Source organism: Penicillium crustosum, assembly GCF_028827405.1.
Source record: "Penicillium crustosum strain IBT 35664 chromosome Unknown utg000001l_segment0_segment0, whole genome shotgun sequence".
NCBI lineage: Eukaryota > Fungi > Ascomycota > Eurotiomycetes > Eurotiales > Aspergillaceae > Penicillium > Penicillium crustosum.
Genome location: NW_026623122.1, coordinates 2,310,032 through 2,326,244, shown reverse-complemented (window position 1 = coordinate 2,326,244; position 16,213 = coordinate 2,310,032). Strand labels below are relative to the sequence as shown.

Here is a 16,213-nt window from a genome sequence, read left to right as displayed (position 1 = left end):
AGCCGCAAGTCAGTCAAACAGCGCTTATTTGGCATCGCGATGAAGTAAGCGATGAAGCAAACGTATCCTAGGGACTCCACCTGATTGCTGCGTTCAATTCTACATTATGATCGTTTATTGAACTATTTAACATCTCCTTAGATTTTGCGTAGATAGTGATCAGATTCTCCCATTAATGTCTCTTTGGTGTTCTCGAGTTCCCTGAAAGGAAATTTCAAAGTCTCTTGTGCACTTGTAATGCCATTTGATGCTTGTACCCTGTGTTCCAATAGAGTAATTTGATAATGAGATAGAAGTAAAATTGTGGCCTGGTCGATATACTTCCTACGGGACTATGAGGCCTCCCAGTATTGGCTGTTACGCTTCAAATGGAAGCAGTGAGGACATGGTTTCAATAGTTTGATACACGGCTATGATGAAAGGTATTATAAAACTTTCAATGTATCTAGAAATTCTTACGCTAAGAACTTATTAACTAAATTCAATATGGATGTCTAACCTCGAATTTAAGCAATAGTATGTTTGTTGTACTGTAGAAAATGGGGGTTTTTGGCCAACCTGGGAAATAATATTGATTGAGAGTTGAAGGAACCGAATATGGGATAGCTTAACGAGAATACATGTTGTATCTTGTAGTCAAATCCCGGGAGAATTGAAGAATCCTCAGAGAGCAAATGGCGTCTGAAGTGGCGAGGGGTCTCGGCATTTAGATAGTGCATTACATAATCCTGGTTTTTTTTTCTACCGGGGGCCTGGGTCCGGCTCCGGCAGTGTTTAAATCCGGCAGAATTCGAAATAAAAAGGCGGAATCTAAATAAAGCCAATCATACGGTAGAAGTCATGTGGGCGGTAGATCCCGAAGTAATTTCAAAAAGGGAAATTTGTGAAATCGATGGGGACTGGGTAGGCCTAATTAGGTAGGCTTGGCTCCACCTATTAAGTATGGCATGATCGAAGTAAAACAATCTCCGGGGAGCCAAATTCATCCAAATAATTTACCAAAAGAAAGTGGAGTCGATTTTCACGGGGTTTGTGTCTATATTGTCGTTCTCGTGTTGCCGTTTTCCCCAAGTGGCAAAGCCCGCGGTTGTGAGGCACATCGGGAAGGAATATCCGTACCTCGGGATTTGTCCTGACCAATCAGAAGTCGTTATATGTAAGCCCTTTAGATCAGTCAGCCGCCCCCACCCAATTGATTTTCCCTCTGGTTCCGCTGGTTTTCGATATGTTAACTTGTACAATCTCCTGAATTGACGGGGATTTTTTGTCTTTGGTATCTTTTTTTTCCTTCCCATACATTTGGTTCAATTCAATCATGGAGGCTCTCTTGCAGCAGTCTCGCACTATGTGCCCTTTCCTCAAGCGCACATCCCCCACCACCCTCCGCACTCTCTCGACCGCTACTCGCCCTAGCACCAGCCCGGGAGGCGGAACCATGTCCAACCTGCAGGTTCTGGGTCGCCGCTGCCCTGTCATGAGCAAGGCTCTGGCTGTGCAGAGTGCCCGTCTCAGTGGCACCAAGCGCTTCACCTCGCGCGCCGCCGGGGTCTCTGGAATTCAGTCTATGCGGGTTCCGACTGGCAAGCGCGCCTTGCACACCACTGGTGGTCACCCCGCCAGTCTCGCCTCCGGAGGATACGAGAAGAACGAGCGAGGTAAATTGAGTTTCTGAAGCTTGGACTTTGAGCTTTTTCTAATCTGACTACAGAAAACCCTAACTTGGCGGCCAATCCTCTTCGGTCGTCCCCTACCGCCGCCGCCAACGCCGCAGTTCGCGGTCCCCGCCCGGAAGCCCCAACCAACAAGAGGTTCGACTACAATGACTTCTATAACGTGGAATTGGAGAAGAAGCACAAGGACAAGTCCTACCGCTACTTCAACAACATCAATCGCCTCGCCAAGGAGTTCCCTCGGGCCCACACTGCCTCTGCCGAGGAGCGTGTGACTGTCTGGTGCTCAAATGACTACCTTGGCATGGGTCGTAACCAGCAAGTCTTGGACTCCATGCACAAGACTTTGGACACCTATGGAGCTGGTGCAGGTGGTACTCGCAATATCTCCGGTCACAACCAGCATGCTGTCGCCCTGGAGGATACACTGGCCAAGTTACATGGCAAGGAGGCCGCATTGGTCTTCAGCTCCTGCTACGTGGCTAATGATGCGACCCTGGCAACACTCGGCAGTAAGATGCCCGATTGTGTCATCCTCTCAGACAGCCTCAACCATGCTTCGATGATCCAGGGTATCCGCCACTCTGGCGCGAAGAAGATGGTCTTCAAACACAACGATATGGAAGACCTGGAAGCCAAATTGGCCTCATTGCCACTTAGTACCCCCAAGATTATTGCCTTTGAATCCGTCTACAGTATGTGCGGATCAATTGCGCCCATTGAGAAGATTTGTGATCTCTCCGACAAATACGGTGCCATCACTTTCTTGGATGAAGTCCATGCCGTAGGAATGTACGGCCCTCACGGAGCTGGAGTTGCTGAGCATCTTGATTACGATGTCTACGCATCGCAGGATACAGCCTCCCCTCAAAGCACCAAGGGCACAGTTCAGGACCGAATTGACATTATCACCGGTACTTTGGGCAAGGCCTACGGCTGTGTTGGTGGATATATTGCAGGCTCGGCAGCCATGGTGGACACCATCCGCTCCCTTGCCCCCGGTTTCATCTTCACCACTTCCCTCCCACCAGCAACCATGGCTGGTGCGGATGCCGCCATCCAGTACCAGTCCCAGCAACCCCGGGACCGAGTCCTCCAGCAACTCCACACCCGTGCAGTTAAGTCTGCCTTCAATGATTTGGATATCCCCGTCATCCCCAACCCCTCACACATCGTGCCCCTCCTAGTCGGTTCTGCCGAGCTGGCCAAGCAGGCCTCCGACAAACTTCTCGAGGAGCACGGAATCTACGTGCAGGCCATCAACTACCCCACCGTTCCCCGCGGCGAGGAGCGTCTGCGCATCACTCCTACTCCAGGCCACGTGAAGCCCCTGCGCGAGCACCTTGTGCAGGCCGTTCAGACCGTCTGGAACGAGCTCGGCCTCAAGCGCACCAGCGATTGGAAGAGCCAGGGCGGTTTCGTCGGTGTTGGCGTTGAAGGCGCCGAGGCCGCCAACCTGCCCATCTGGGAGGACGCTCAGCTTGGCCTGCAGGCCGGCGAGACCCTCGAGGGCGCTGTTGCTCGTGAATTCAACGACGCAGCTGCCCAGGCCACCGTGCCATCCCTGAAGGCTGCTACCCCTCTGACCGAGAAGGCTTACTCGGGAATGAACTCCACCCCTGTTGGTGTGGCCGTCTAGAACAGACAAGTCCCGTCTTTTACGCATTTCGGTTTTTGGGGTAATTCTAGTCACATTATTCCCGTCCATTCATTTACTATAATATTATGTTGTTCGGACATACATTGACATATGCATCCGTCTTCAATCATACCATCCCACATATTTGTGTCATATCTCCTTGTCTGCTCTTGTTTAAATGATGTAGTCATCTTTCGGCTTGGATTAGCCGTGGATTGCGCGTTTGTCTGTTGATGTATGCCATTGATTTGGTTTCAAAAGACCAAGACTAATGTCGGATATACTACTTGTATTTACGTCCATCGTGTCTCATTTATTGGGCTCAAGTGGACGAGGTTGAAATGAACAGAGTTGAAGTGGCATTGTATCTCATGTAGGCTTCGGCGTCTTGTAGTGTGGAAGTGCTTATTAGTAGTCCTAGAAGAAATGGTTGTCCCTGTTTATAGGTATTTAGGGCATTGATATATATACAACCAACCAACCACTGGGTTTGAATAGCATCCACTCTAGTTGCAAAGAACTATTATTGGAATTGATAAGAAAGCACTAGTAGATCAAAACTAGGCGAGAAAAAGGCTAATTTAACTGTCTGGTATACGATATAAGCTAATAGTGACATCCTTTCTTAACAATTTGGATAAACCCTAATCATCAGACAGACAGGTCCAAGTCTACACAAAATCAAAATCAAAGAAAGAAACAACCAAGTAAATTCCTTTGGCTATGTAACAATGTCTCATTGATATAGAAACAGATAAAAGTAACAATTTTTGAAACACACAAAGCGCCATATATTCCAAGGAAGCTTGACAACTCAAGACCACCAAACCACAAATCAACTCCCCTACTTGCGACCACCACGGCTAACCTTAGGGAACTCAACGGGAACACGCAAGCGAGCAACACGACGCGCATGCGCCTCCGCACGTCCACCCTTAATATTCCACTTAGCAAACTCCGTCTCACGAGGCTTATCAATACGACAACCAAGCTCGCGGAAGTACTGGTGAATAGTATTGGGGTCAAGACGCAGATCATCACGCAGATCAGAAGGATCCGTAGCAAGCTCATTGGGCGCATTACCACCAAGCGAGCTGGAACCACCGTCGCGTGCCGGCTGGGGCGGGATATGCAGCGAGAGCGCACAGATAGTAGTGTGCAAGAGGGTGAAGTCATTTTTGGAGACGTAGCCACCGCTAGGCGCGAAACGACGACGAACAGCATCGATCACAGACTCCGGGAGCAGATCCGTGGAAGCAGACTCTGCCGCAGCGCCAGGCTTGGGCTTTGTGACAGAGGATCCGGTGGTGTTTGATAGGATGCGACGGAGGTCTTCACGGGGAGGGAGACGCTTGCTGCCGGGGCCACCACCCTTGGCATTCGCGCCTGCATTTTTGAGCGAGCGTCCGAACTCGATGAGCAGCTGGATGAAGCGGAGGACTTGGAGGTGGGTTGTGTTGTCTGAGTTGACGACTGCGGCGACGCGGTTCGAGACATACCGGGAGACGGTTGTCACGCCCAGACCGGCTTCCACTTGTGTCTTCCACTCGTCTACGCCGTTTAGTTGGCTGAGGGTTGAGTGGCTTCCGGGGACGAGGGTCTCGATTGTGTAGACGTCGGAGGGGTGCGAGACGGCGAGGTTAGGGGTTGGGAGGGGCTTCGCGGCTTGCACTTCGGCTTGCATGGCGAGGGCCTTGGCGAGGCCGGAGGCTGTGTTTGCGGGCAGCGAGGAGATGAGGGGCTGCGCCGGCTTGTGGGACGGCGCCGGCGGGGGCGTTGGAGAGTTGGGCGTTCTCGGCCATGGATTGCACGGCCTTGCGGGATTGTTTGGTTCCGAAGGTGTTGGTAAGGGCTGTGCGTTGGGCGCGCATGGTGTTCTGGTCGTGTTTGTTAGTTGGATGTTGATGTATAGAATTGTCGATGGGAGGACATACCATCTCTTCGTCTGAGTCTTCCTCGGACTTGCGGCTTCTCACTGCTCCTCGCAGTGTCGCTCGTCGTACCTCCACGACCTTCCATGTCTTGCGCTCTGGGTCGATGACTGCGACGTAGTGCTTCACTTGCGAGTCGGTGTCGTCTCCTGTGCCTTCACGGCCGACAAAGTCCATCTTAGCGTGGTCTGAGGATTGCAGCAGCATCTCTGAAGAGACGATGCCCGGGTTCCGAGTTGACGCCGCAGACTTGGAGACATTGCCGCGGCTTTTGATATATGGGTTCCAGCGGAGGGATTTCGAGCTTTGGAGACCGGGTGTGTCGGCTACGACGCAAAAATTCAATTAGAGCACGTTCATGGTCTGGAGGAAAAGCCTTCAACTCACCAATTACCGGTGCCAGCTCGCTCTTATCTTCAACAACGCTGGCGGCCAGCGCGGGCAGCTGGTGCAGCGCAGGCTTTTTGCTTGGACGGCCATTGTCCGAGGAGCGCTTGCGCTTGTGTTCTGTTTTATTGGACGGCATTATGGCGTTAAAAACGAGAAGCAAAAGATCGTAGCTCTCGAGAATCGGCTTCAGCGCGGTGAAATAAAATGTCTGGACTTGTCTGGCAGAAAATTTTACGAGCGGAGACCAGGCAAGCGGTGAGTCTACGGCTTTCCGCACAAAGAAATATTGACGTATATGGGGCGTTAAGCTGGTGTCGATGGGATATGCGGATAGCCACGAACATTTGAAGGCATTTGAAGATAGCCACTCAGGTGGTAGTGACGATGCGGTTACAGGTTTACGTTTACAATGAATAGAAAAAAAAATATTGCACTCATCAAGTCATCGATTCATCTGCAGTAGCTAAACCAAGACCTCCGAGTTATTCCATGGATTTTTGATAAACTCCCGGAAAAAAAACCTCTCCATAACTTTTGACCAGCCCGAAGGAAGGCCGTAAAGATAATGGGAATTGACCAGTCACCCCAATGCCGTGCTCAAAGATCGATGGGTTGCACCAATCCTCCAACATCCACCTAAACACAGGAGCCCCTCCGAGTAATAACCATGCATGATATCAGATCGTAGACGTGAATGAATCCGAGGTGTTGGAATGTGGGTAGACTGTTGTTGTAACAGCGGATTCCGTCAATTTGAACTGCGATTTCTTCTGAAGATAGGTCGGAAATCTTGTCCGTGCAGGTAACTCGTTGGAATGAGGGGCGTGTCACGAAGAAACGAAAGTCGCAACGTCGCGTCGTCAATTGTCGTGTTCAGCGTTCAAACATGAGCTCGGGCAAGGAGAGCTGAGATGGAGGGGGCGAGTAGTTTATTTGCTGGTTTGAGAGTTAGTATTTCAGTTTCGTCGATTGGAAGCTCAATGGCCTTCGCAAGACCATCGGCGCACAATGGAAGTGACTTACGATCTGGCACGCATCTTTCTGCGCTTGCGCTTGAGACGGCGAGTGCGCTTCTTTCTCCACTTAGCTCTCATCTTCAAACTGTGGACTGGGTTAGTGCATTGCTCTCGAGGTTATTATAAGCTTCTGGAAAGCTACTCACGATTTCGAGGATGAAACAGAGATAGTAGAAAGAAAGACGAATTGAGGGCGGCCTGAGATGCATTTACGTACAGTGCGGCTGACTCAGCTACCCTCGCTTAGGCCCCACACGTGACACCTCAAGCTTCCATCTGTGACGACACATGACTATGCCAGATTAGGAAATTTGATAGGGTTTCACTCCATAGATATGTTGGGCTTGCAAACTATTTGAAAATAATTTATGTAACATACGAAGTACAAGTGGGGATTATAGGGTAATGACGTTGATACAATTCAACATTCATGAGAAGAACAATGACATTACTATTATTGAACAACATATCTTGTATAATATAGCTCCGAAATGGAACGCGCGAGACTTTTGATGCCAATGGCCAATGTTTCCGCTTGGGTATAACAAGTCGTACGTTAATTAGAGTAATATACCGAAATCATCATAACTCATAGAGCTTCGCAAAATCTGCAAGAGGAGATCCACAAAAGTAAAATGAGAAAAGGTCCGTCATCCAAAAGTATTTATCCACCCTGGACAATTTCTCAGTAAGTGTACCTATACGTGGGCGCCAAATCACCCAGATATTCCTCTTCATCCTCGGGGATGGTAGCAGGATCAACAGGAGCGCGGTCACGTTTCTTGTTTTGGAGCCACAGGGCTGCCATGTAAAGCGAGCATGCCAGACCGGCGAGACAAATGAATGAGAGACAGATGATATATCCGGTTCGGACATCCGTGACGCCATTCTTTACGACAAAAGAATAGGTAGCGATAATTCCACCGATATTGCCGAAGCCAATCTGCCATGCGGTTCCCACGCTGCGTCGATGATGGCCACCCAAATTCATGGAGAACCAGCACACAATGACGGGCATGGCGCTGTAACAGCCACTGGTGACCATGAAAAGAGCGCCATATTGCGCGCTATTATTGTTATGGATTGTTAGGAGCATGATAAATCCAATAATGGCGATCGCCATTGGAATCAGGGTGAAAATAAATCGGTGTCGCAATCGGTCAGAGCAGAAGGCGACTACCATTGAGAAGCCGAATGCTGCAGCCCAGGGAGGAATGGAGTATAGCTGGGTTTTGATCGCACTGTAGCCATAGGTCTGGATAATCGACGGCGCGAAGTATGCATATCCTGTATGAGAGTGAGGAATAATTCAGAGGGTAACAAGGACGTGATTTACTTACCATAAGCTGGAACAATCAAGCCGAAGTACATAAAGCCTCCAATAAAGACCTTGTCTGGGGGAAGTCAGCGCGCTGCAAGTGAATGCAAGAGGGAGTATTCGAGCTATACTTACAGTCCTTAAACACACCCAGAACCTCGCGCTTGCCCAAGTGAACATTGTGAGCAGCCTTGCCGACATCCTTGGCCAACTTGGCACGCATGTATGTGCGCTCTTCCTCATTCAGCCACTTAACATCCTCGGGGAAATCGGCAATAAAGAAGAACAGGATGATCGCGACCACACTGGTCAAAATACCCTCGATAATGAACACCCAGCGCCAGCCACTGTAGCCGCGCATGCCATCCATCTTTGCAATTCCACTGGCAAGCAAACCACCGAAGGCGCCGGCCAGGGAAGTGGAGCTAAAGAAGAAACTGAAACGCTTTTGAGCTTCAGAGCGCGTGTACCACATGCCCAACAGATAGAAACCTAGCGATCACAATTAGCACCTGTCTTAGGAGTCATGGTTGGTATTTGCACTTACATCCAGGGAACATGCCGGTCTCAAAGACACCCAAAAAGAATCGAGTGGCCATTAGTCCACCCCAGTTCTGTACCAGACCCTGGAAGAGCAGGACCAAGCCAAACATGAACATGCATCCCGACACTAAATTCGAATTAACCAGCTGCCCTCAACAAAATTGCGCAATCGCATAAGGCGCATGAGGCGCATGAGGGAGCAAAAAACTTACGCCAGACATGGGGCTTCAACTTCTTGAGCAGAATATTTGACGGAATCTCAAAGATAATATAAGGAACGAAGAAAATCGTGAGCGCGGTGTTGTATTTTGTTCCATCGGTGATGTTTAAATCCTCTTTTAATCCGAGAATAGCGGCATTGCTAATATTAACTCTAGAGGTCGATGATGTCAGAAATCCGCGGACAAGCAATGTCAGGTCGCACGACCGAATGGTAAGCTTACCGATCCAAAAAGGCAAGCAAATACAAAATGCACAGACAGGGTAGGATGTGCCAATCGACCTTGGCTTGCAACTTGCGCGCGGTGGTAGTCGTGAGAGGAGGCAGGTCGAAGTCCGCGTCGGAACTGACCTGACTTTCGCCCTTGTCGATGGGTTGTTCGTTATAGGGGGGCGGTTCTGCGTAGGAAAGATACCGAACGGTCAGCATAAATTCCAAGGCGACGATGCGCTGGCGCGCGCTGAGTCACTAAACCCTAAAAAGGACGAAAGAAAGAAACCCGGGGTACATATATAGGATCGAACATACCTGAGACACCCATGATAGGATGTGAATTGCGCTGGGATACGCAATTGCTTGGAAGGACAATAATAATAGGGAAGAAAGAAAGAAAGAAAGAAAAGAAGGGGGAAGTCTGACTTTTTTGAGTCAAGCACAGGTTCTCCGATATAGGGATGTTACCGAGGTGCTACGTTAGATGCCGGGGGGCCTTAAACGTGGGGTAAATTTCGCAGTCCCGAGGAAAACCAAGGCTGAAAGAGCAGAATGGACAACCTTGGCGACTTGGAGGATTTGAATTATAAAGGGTGAATCATCCCTAGTCGATCGCAGCCCGATCTCGGCCTATAGCGCGCCGATATGCATTCCGGATTTTTAATTATTTCTTTTTTTTGCTTTTTCTCTTTTTCAATTTCAATTGCTTGTTTAGGATCGGCAGGTATGTAACTTTACTCTTTTGAATCTTATTTCCCCCCCTTACTACTACAGCATGTACATGTATGGAGTATTCTGTGCTTAGAATTCTCTTCTTCCAAGCTTCCCCGCAAAATAGCTTGCCAATCACGTGCCCAGTAATAGGGGTCTTCGGCCCGACTAACTATCCACTTGGCCCGCGAGTGCGGGGTGTATTGTGGTCTCTGCTGAGTTCGCTTATTTTATTATTATTGACAGGTGGATTGGGTTAATCTATCCATGATAGAGGTACGGAGTAGTAAATGGGAAAGATATGACTGTCCTTTTTGACATTATATTATTAGTTATGATATCTAAAGTATTGACTGAATTGTAGGCAAATATATCCACCACACCACGACCCTGACCCTTACAAAAAAAAAAAAAAAGAGGAAATGTTCACGACTCTTTGGCCCACTGCTTGCCACTCCACAAGTTCCCCGTGGTTGATAGCCAATAGTCCCGGCCTTTGATCAGCCACACGAAGAGGCTGGGCAACTGGAAGCCCATGGCGGCGCCCACCCCCTTGCTCTTTCCAATTGGCACAAGCTGAGTTTCACGAGTGTCCTCCTTGAAAACACGATCGGTGCCCACGGTACTCTCCTCTTTCCCCTCAGCAATAAGCAAATCCCGTTTAATATTCGCACACAGAATGGGGACGGTATTCAAGATATTGTGCACCGCCGGACGCGCATGCGATCCCGCATCACCAATCGCGTAGACTCGCGCACCAGCTTTATCCACACGCAAGGTGGATACATTGGTCTCTACCGAGCCACTAGCCGTTAACAGGGACTTATGGATAAAGCTGGTATTAGCCACAGCTCCGGTAGCGGGGATATAAAGGTCGGCCTCGAGTGTTTTACCGTCTTCCAAAGTCACCGTCGCATTGGTTGTTAGAGCACTTCCAGTGCCTGCACCAGTTGGTGAGACAGTTACAACGCGTGAGCCCGTGACAACCGTCACGCCAACCTGTGCGAGGAAGTTCTCCGCCTTCTTCGCGATCGTGGGTCGTAAGACTGGAAGGATCTTCGATCCTGCCGTCACTAGGGTAATGGCGATATTGGGATTCTCCAGTTTAGAGCTGAACCAGCCAGCGTGACCATTGAGATATTCGCCTAGCTCACCGGCTGTCTCTACACCGGCTGGACCTCCACCCGCGATGACAATATGTTTGGCGTTGGGGAGAGCTTCGCGGAAGGTTTTCCAGGTAGCGCGCAGGGACTCAGAGTCGCCATTCAGCCCTAGTAAGGGCGACGCGGTGGATGTACCGGTAGCGATGACAAGCGCATGGTATGCAATATTCTCGGTACTGCCGTCTTTGAGGCTCGCAGTGACATAGCGGCCGTGGTGGTCGAGCTTCGTCACAGTACCTTGGATGAACCGAAAGCTGTCCTTCGGGTACTGCTCAAACTGCTGTGGTACACCGACGAAGAGCTTTTCCTGAGGGAACATGCCATCTGAGATTAATGCGCGAGGACAGGCCGGGCGACATATGGCTTGCGACGAGGTGCTGATGAGAATGACTTGATAGCTAGCTTTGTTGAGTAGCTGAGAGACGACATGTTTGAGAAGGTAGTGCGCAGTGGATATGCCCCCCGTAGGAACCTCCCAGGATAACAAGGTTCTTCTTGCTAGAATCTTGAGACATCGTCGCAATGGACTTGCGCGAATTGTAGGAGCTCGATGGTCTAGGATGTAGGAAATTGAGGACTAGAAGAAGGTGCTACGCGTTACTTATATGTCCATTACTGATCCCAAACTCCCTCTCCCTAGGCCCCAGCTTCTATCGCGGCATTTTGCCATATAGTGTTGAGGCGTACTGTGCCATGATGCTGATTGGTTTATTGGCTCGGTCTCTCGGGCTTCACATCACCGGCTTACACGGAGGATGCTGTCGTGATTTCCAATCATATAAAAAAAAGGAATGGTGAAAGGCAAAATCTCGGTGAAATGAATTAAAATGTTTCGATCAAGAGATACTAGAGCTATTTAGCAAAGGAGAATCCTTCTGCCAGCTGGATCCATCGATCTATGGGATCCATTGCCTATCCCGCTTAGTCACCTACTGGTTCCACCTGGGCACTCCCGTAGAGCTAAAAAATATACTTTGTATACATACGCTAACTACGTAGTAGGTGGGAACGGGTTTTACTTCAGTTGAATAGTATCTATATTAGAATGTCTCTAATAATCGAAACGTTGTGCGTGAATGGATTGTCAATGCCTGGAACTTCAGGTCAGTAGTCTTAGGTAACTAACCAACCCACCCGCGGACCAAGGAGTTGGTAGTAAACTTCAAGAGTTCTTCTCTCTTCAATCACCCTTCCTTTTTTTTCTGGACCTCCGCCTGTTATACTTAACCTGTTTCTACATAGCCAGGAAAATATCTGCCCTCCTAAAATGGGCAAAACCAAACTGCAAATATTGTTGAGCAGCATCTCTACCCACAAAGAGAACAGGCAGGTACAACCAACCATGAAGCAAAGAACACATGCGATCAGACATAATGCACGATAACACAAAATTGCAGACGTGGCATTCTCATTATCCCATAGAATGATTTCCATGACCCGAAATTCCCTTGCTCAAACTCTTGTGCTCAACGTTTTCTTCTCTTGATTTCCAGTTTCGGTCGGTGATGGGCCTTGTTCGACGATCGAGCCATCCGAGACGACAACCCTGATACGAACATCTACGAGCTTCAATGATTCAATATGATGGAAAGGCCACATCAGAATACTAGAAGGGGAAATATACCTCTAACGATTACTACAAGCATCCCGGTGAAGAATCTAGAACACAACTCCAAGAGCCCAAGGGGATCGATTTTACTAGTCATGATCTCATCCGCTACGATCTCAGCACACTTTGATTTCATGTAGTGGTATCTTCTACTTCTACAATATCTCTATCCAACCCAAAAATGAGGCAGTCCCCTGTCACATTATGGGAAATGCGAACTATTGAATCTCAACAGGGATATCCTTGTCTAGCGTTGGGGGATCGACCCGAAATGGCCCCCTGTCAAACAAAGAACTGGGCCGCAAAGTGATTTTTCTTTTTGATATGTAAAAGAAAATTGGAGGCAACCTCGAGGTTTTGTTCTTTTGTGTCAAAGAATGCATGAAACCCAGGAGCTTTGGTCATATACCCAATCCTTAGCCTGATGCAGCCTTTTATTCTGATTCCACGTTTCTCTCTCTCTCTCTCTCATTTATTTCTCTCGTTTGCCATATTTTATTTTTTGTCACTTCGAACGTCTAACTCGAATATTCAAGCTTCCTTCTATGTGCCATTTTTTTTCATTAAATGAGTCGGCAGTAATTATTCCAATATTCGTTGAATCGGCCTTCAAGTCACCGTTCTCTGCGGTTTTCCTTTTACTGCTATCACCATGAGCTTTAAAAGAACTAGGGTGCAGGCACCTAAATTCTTATTTACTCGCCGTGGAGCTTGCATAGCATTTATTATCCTCATATGGTTCCTCTTTTATCATCTTCCAGATCCTCCTTCCACCCAGAACAATACCCGCGCAGACCGGCCACACCCAGAGCATCAAGTAGAGGACACGCCACGATTTCTTTACCGCTCTCCCTTTCGAAAGAACCCGGATGTTGAATATGAAAAACAACTGTCAGAAGCCCTGAAGGAGATTGAAGAAGCCGTATTGGCAAGTCAGGAAAGCAACATATCAGAAGATAGAATCTGGCAGATAGCGAAAAATGAGAAACACAGGGGGAAGACTCAATAATATTTGAGGGAAAGCATAAAGAGTGGGAATACACCGTAAGTACTATGATCAGGTCATGCATAACTTGGTTGACTTCCACTAAAAACCACAAAGTTAGTCAGTGATAAAAAGGCCATCGAGTTTGTGACCAACGAGCTATCCGCCATCCCCGAAATCGCGACCATATATAAATCGTACCCTCGCAATGTCCTCCGAGCAGATCTCCTCAGATACCTCCTTCTCTGGTACTACGGAGGCTTCTACGCAGACATTGATGTCTTCCCCGCCCGCACCATCAAGACCTGTCCAGCCCTAGAGCCATTCTTCGCACCACCACCCAACGAATACACAGAAAGTACTCATCCCGATGTATCGCTCGTTGTTGGAATCGAAGTCGACGAGCCATACGCTTCACAGCAATTCATGCGCGACTGGCATTGGACAAGGAGCTACGGACTCATCCAATACACCATGTATGCACCGCGACGTTTCAGTCCGCTTCTCCACGAAACAATCGTGCGGGTCTTGTCACATACCAGGCAATACAACAGTCAACATAGCAGCTTCTTCCGCAGTCCGGCGTATGGCGAGAAGACTATATTAGGAGTCACAGGACCTGATGTCTTCACGGATGCTATTCTTGATACACTTTCCTCTTCGCTGCCTTCGACACATCCGTTCGTTCAACAATCTATAGATGCAGATGCGGATATAGGGGATCTTCTCTCTCCTGAACTTGGGGACTTGAACGAACGGGTAACGTGGGCTCCGTTCCATAGACTCCGGGATTCTGTCTGTATTCAGGCTGATGAGGCTGCCCCAAATAAATCTATGGGTGGACTATGCGTGTTGCCAATCAGTGTTTGGGGGAATGGTCAGAGACATAGTCAGGCGGGAGGGTTTAATCATCCCAACGCTTGTGTCAATCATCGGTTTGGGCGGACGTGGAAGAAGGGGTGGTGGGAGTATATATTTGGGTGAAGTTTTCATTGTTTGATCTGGATTTGATCGTCGAATTGACATCCTCGGCATAAATTGAATGAGACAATTCCTTCCTCATGGAGTCAATTTCTTTGCATTTGTCTAATGTTACTGGAGTATACATTGTAGAGGAGATCTGAAATACAAAGCAATCCAGTATAAGTAAAAAATATTGACGAGGGAGGAAATAAAAGAACTGCAGGAGTCCTTTACTAATACAAGAAAATTCAAGCAGCATCAAGCCCAGCGAAGGGGAAAATGCTAAATCCGTCAACTCCCTGCTATGAGCTCTCCAAGAAATCATTTATAGCACTGGCAGCCTTCCTTGTCGGGGTTCTGGCAACGAGCCTGGTTGACAGAACAACCCCCACAGAATGCACACGTATCAGGAGCATAGCAGTTCCCCTCCCCTACAACACAGCTTCCGTGATGACCCACACACTTGGTGCACGCGTTAGTTCCTCGACCCTCAAGATCTCTTGCCTGAAATGAACGTGTTAGAAAATTACCGCTCTTCACAATGGGGATCAGTCGGCAAGGTACCTGGGCCAAGCTTTGCTATATGGAGTCAGTTACCATGTGTAGGAGGGTTCGAGGGATTAAGTACTCACTGGCTCTCCATAGAAAATATCCTCGCCAGATTGGTAAATTTCGAGCTCCACGCCGTTAGCAGCAAAAAGGCCACTCTTTGCGGCCGATGCGTTGGCAACAAGAAGAGCGAGGATTGCAGTGCCTTGGAGGAATAGTCTCATTTTGAAAAAAAGGTCGATGGTTTGAATTGAAGCTAAATGGATGTATTGGGCTTCTCGCGCGAAGTATGGAATTGAGGTAGACTTGTACGACTGAGGTTGATGGTAACCTGGGCCTTTTTATATCTTGAAGTTGTTGATCCAAAATACGTTTGCTCCCTTCTGCTCGCAGGCTCAATATGCAATCCTTCTGCGTAGGCCGCTAGCAATGCAATCCTTCGATGTATTACGTGTATACCTGCCTTGGCGATTCTGGGGTAGAATTGGGCATTGGTAGGTCTTAGTAGACCCAAGAGCCTCAGATTCTGAAGTAGACGGACCAATATCTGGGGATTGTCAACTCGTAAGCCTAACTCGGTACTAGGCAGGCCTTTTGCTTTTTCTGAATAGTACAGTTTGTGTTTCATTGGCCATGCTGTACGTGGTACTCTAGCTGTTTCCTGTTATCTCTGACTAAAGGATTCTGGTTTATCTCTAGTCTACCGGGGTCAGCCTGAAATGAAATTGGACTGGTCTTGTGATGCAGGTTCCCTTTGAACCGTATTGAATGACTCGTAACTGATCACTTGTAAGATATTTGGAACCCTCGAGAATATAGACTCCTCACACGGAGTAGATGATTCAAGGATTCAATACATTGCAAGAATGTTATTTGAACGGCCCAAAAGAAGAGCCTGCTTTTTAAGCTCAGGATTGAACAAGCTATGTATAGCCGTTCCGATGATTGCCGGTGTGACAGGAACGTGTTATTAAAATGAAAAGCCACAGACATCTTAATACGAGTGATCCGCGAAGAAAAAGCAACGGACTTCAGCTCTAAGGCTGAGGGTAAGACCCAAGTCTCTAAATTTATCCAATAGAAGCCCTTGAACCACGGACTGACACGAAACCAGGATCAACTTGACGTTGGCCATGTGGGGACAGCAATACAAACAACGGATCCCTGCATATGCGGCATACTTTGCAGTAAGGCAATTATGCAGAGATCTGCACCTTTTATTCCTATAAAATTGATGGGGAGCGCCCAAACTAGAGATTACCCCGTTCTTGCAGAGCCTTACCAAAATAGTCC

General features: G+C 48.4%; 6 protein-coding genes across 6 annotated transcripts; 2 read left to right on the top strand and 4 right to left on the bottom strand.

Moving 5' to 3' along the window:
- Window positions 1-1,315: 1,315 nt before the first annotated feature.
- On the top strand, window positions 1,316-3,309 carry hemA (5-aminolevulinic acid synthase HemA; the record flags this gene model as incomplete). The annotated part of the gene is made up of 2 exons (XM_056868629.1): window positions 1,316-1,655; window positions 1,709-3,309. 2 exons carry the CDS (start codon window positions 1,316-1,318, stop codon window positions 3,307-3,309), a joined length of 1,941 nt encoding a protein of 646 aa, XP_056733413.1.
- Window positions 3,310-4,153: 844 nt separating this feature from the next.
- N7487_000880 (DNA-directed RNA polymerase I subunit RPA49) lies at window positions 4,154-5,766 on the bottom strand (the record flags this gene model as incomplete). The annotated part of the gene is made up of 3 exons (XM_056868628.1): window positions 4,154-5,161; window positions 5,244-5,566; window positions 5,628-5,766. 3 exons carry the CDS (start codon window positions 5,764-5,766, stop codon window positions 4,154-4,156), a joined length of 1,470 nt encoding a protein of 489 aa, XP_056733412.1.
- A 793-nt stretch (window positions 5,767-6,559) lies between these two features.
- On the bottom strand, window positions 6,560-9,268 carry N7487_000879 (putative MFS transporter; the record flags this gene model as incomplete). Its single annotated transcript, XM_056868627.1, has 10 exons — window positions 6,560-6,566; window positions 6,654-6,731; window positions 6,793-6,844; window positions 7,367-7,933; window positions 7,987-8,040; window positions 8,100-8,456; window positions 8,512-8,634; window positions 8,720-8,880; window positions 8,951-9,125; window positions 9,256-9,268. 10 exons carry the CDS (start codon window positions 9,266-9,268, stop codon window positions 6,560-6,562), a joined length of 1,587 nt encoding a protein of 528 aa, XP_056733411.1.
- An 809-nt stretch (window positions 9,269-10,077) lies between these two features.
- On the bottom strand, window positions 10,078-11,133 carry N7487_000878 (NAD(P)/FAD-dependent oxidoreductase; the record flags this gene model as incomplete). Its single annotated transcript, XM_056868626.1, has 1 exon — window positions 10,078-11,133. One exon carries the CDS (start codon window positions 11,131-11,133, stop codon window positions 10,078-10,080), a length of 1,056 nt encoding a protein of 351 aa, XP_056733410.1.
- Window positions 11,134-13,075: 1,942 nt separating this feature from the next.
- Window positions 13,076-14,392, top strand: N7487_000877 (uncharacterized protein; the record flags this gene model as incomplete). The annotated part of the gene is made up of 2 exons (XM_056868625.1): window positions 13,076-13,355; window positions 13,530-14,392. The coding sequence occupies 2 exons, from the start codon at window positions 13,076-13,078 to the stop codon at window positions 14,390-14,392; spliced, it is 1,143 nt and encodes a 380-aa protein (XP_056733409.1).
- Window positions 14,393-14,692: 300 nt separating this feature from the next.
- N7487_000876 (uncharacterized protein) lies at window positions 14,693-15,144 on the bottom strand (the record flags this gene model as incomplete). The annotated part of the gene is made up of 2 exons (XM_056868624.1): window positions 14,693-14,875; window positions 15,004-15,144. The coding sequence occupies 2 exons, from the start codon at window positions 15,142-15,144 to the stop codon at window positions 14,693-14,695; spliced, it is 324 nt and encodes a 107-aa protein (XP_056733408.1).
- Between the last annotated feature and the right edge of the window lie 1,069 nt (window positions 15,145-16,213).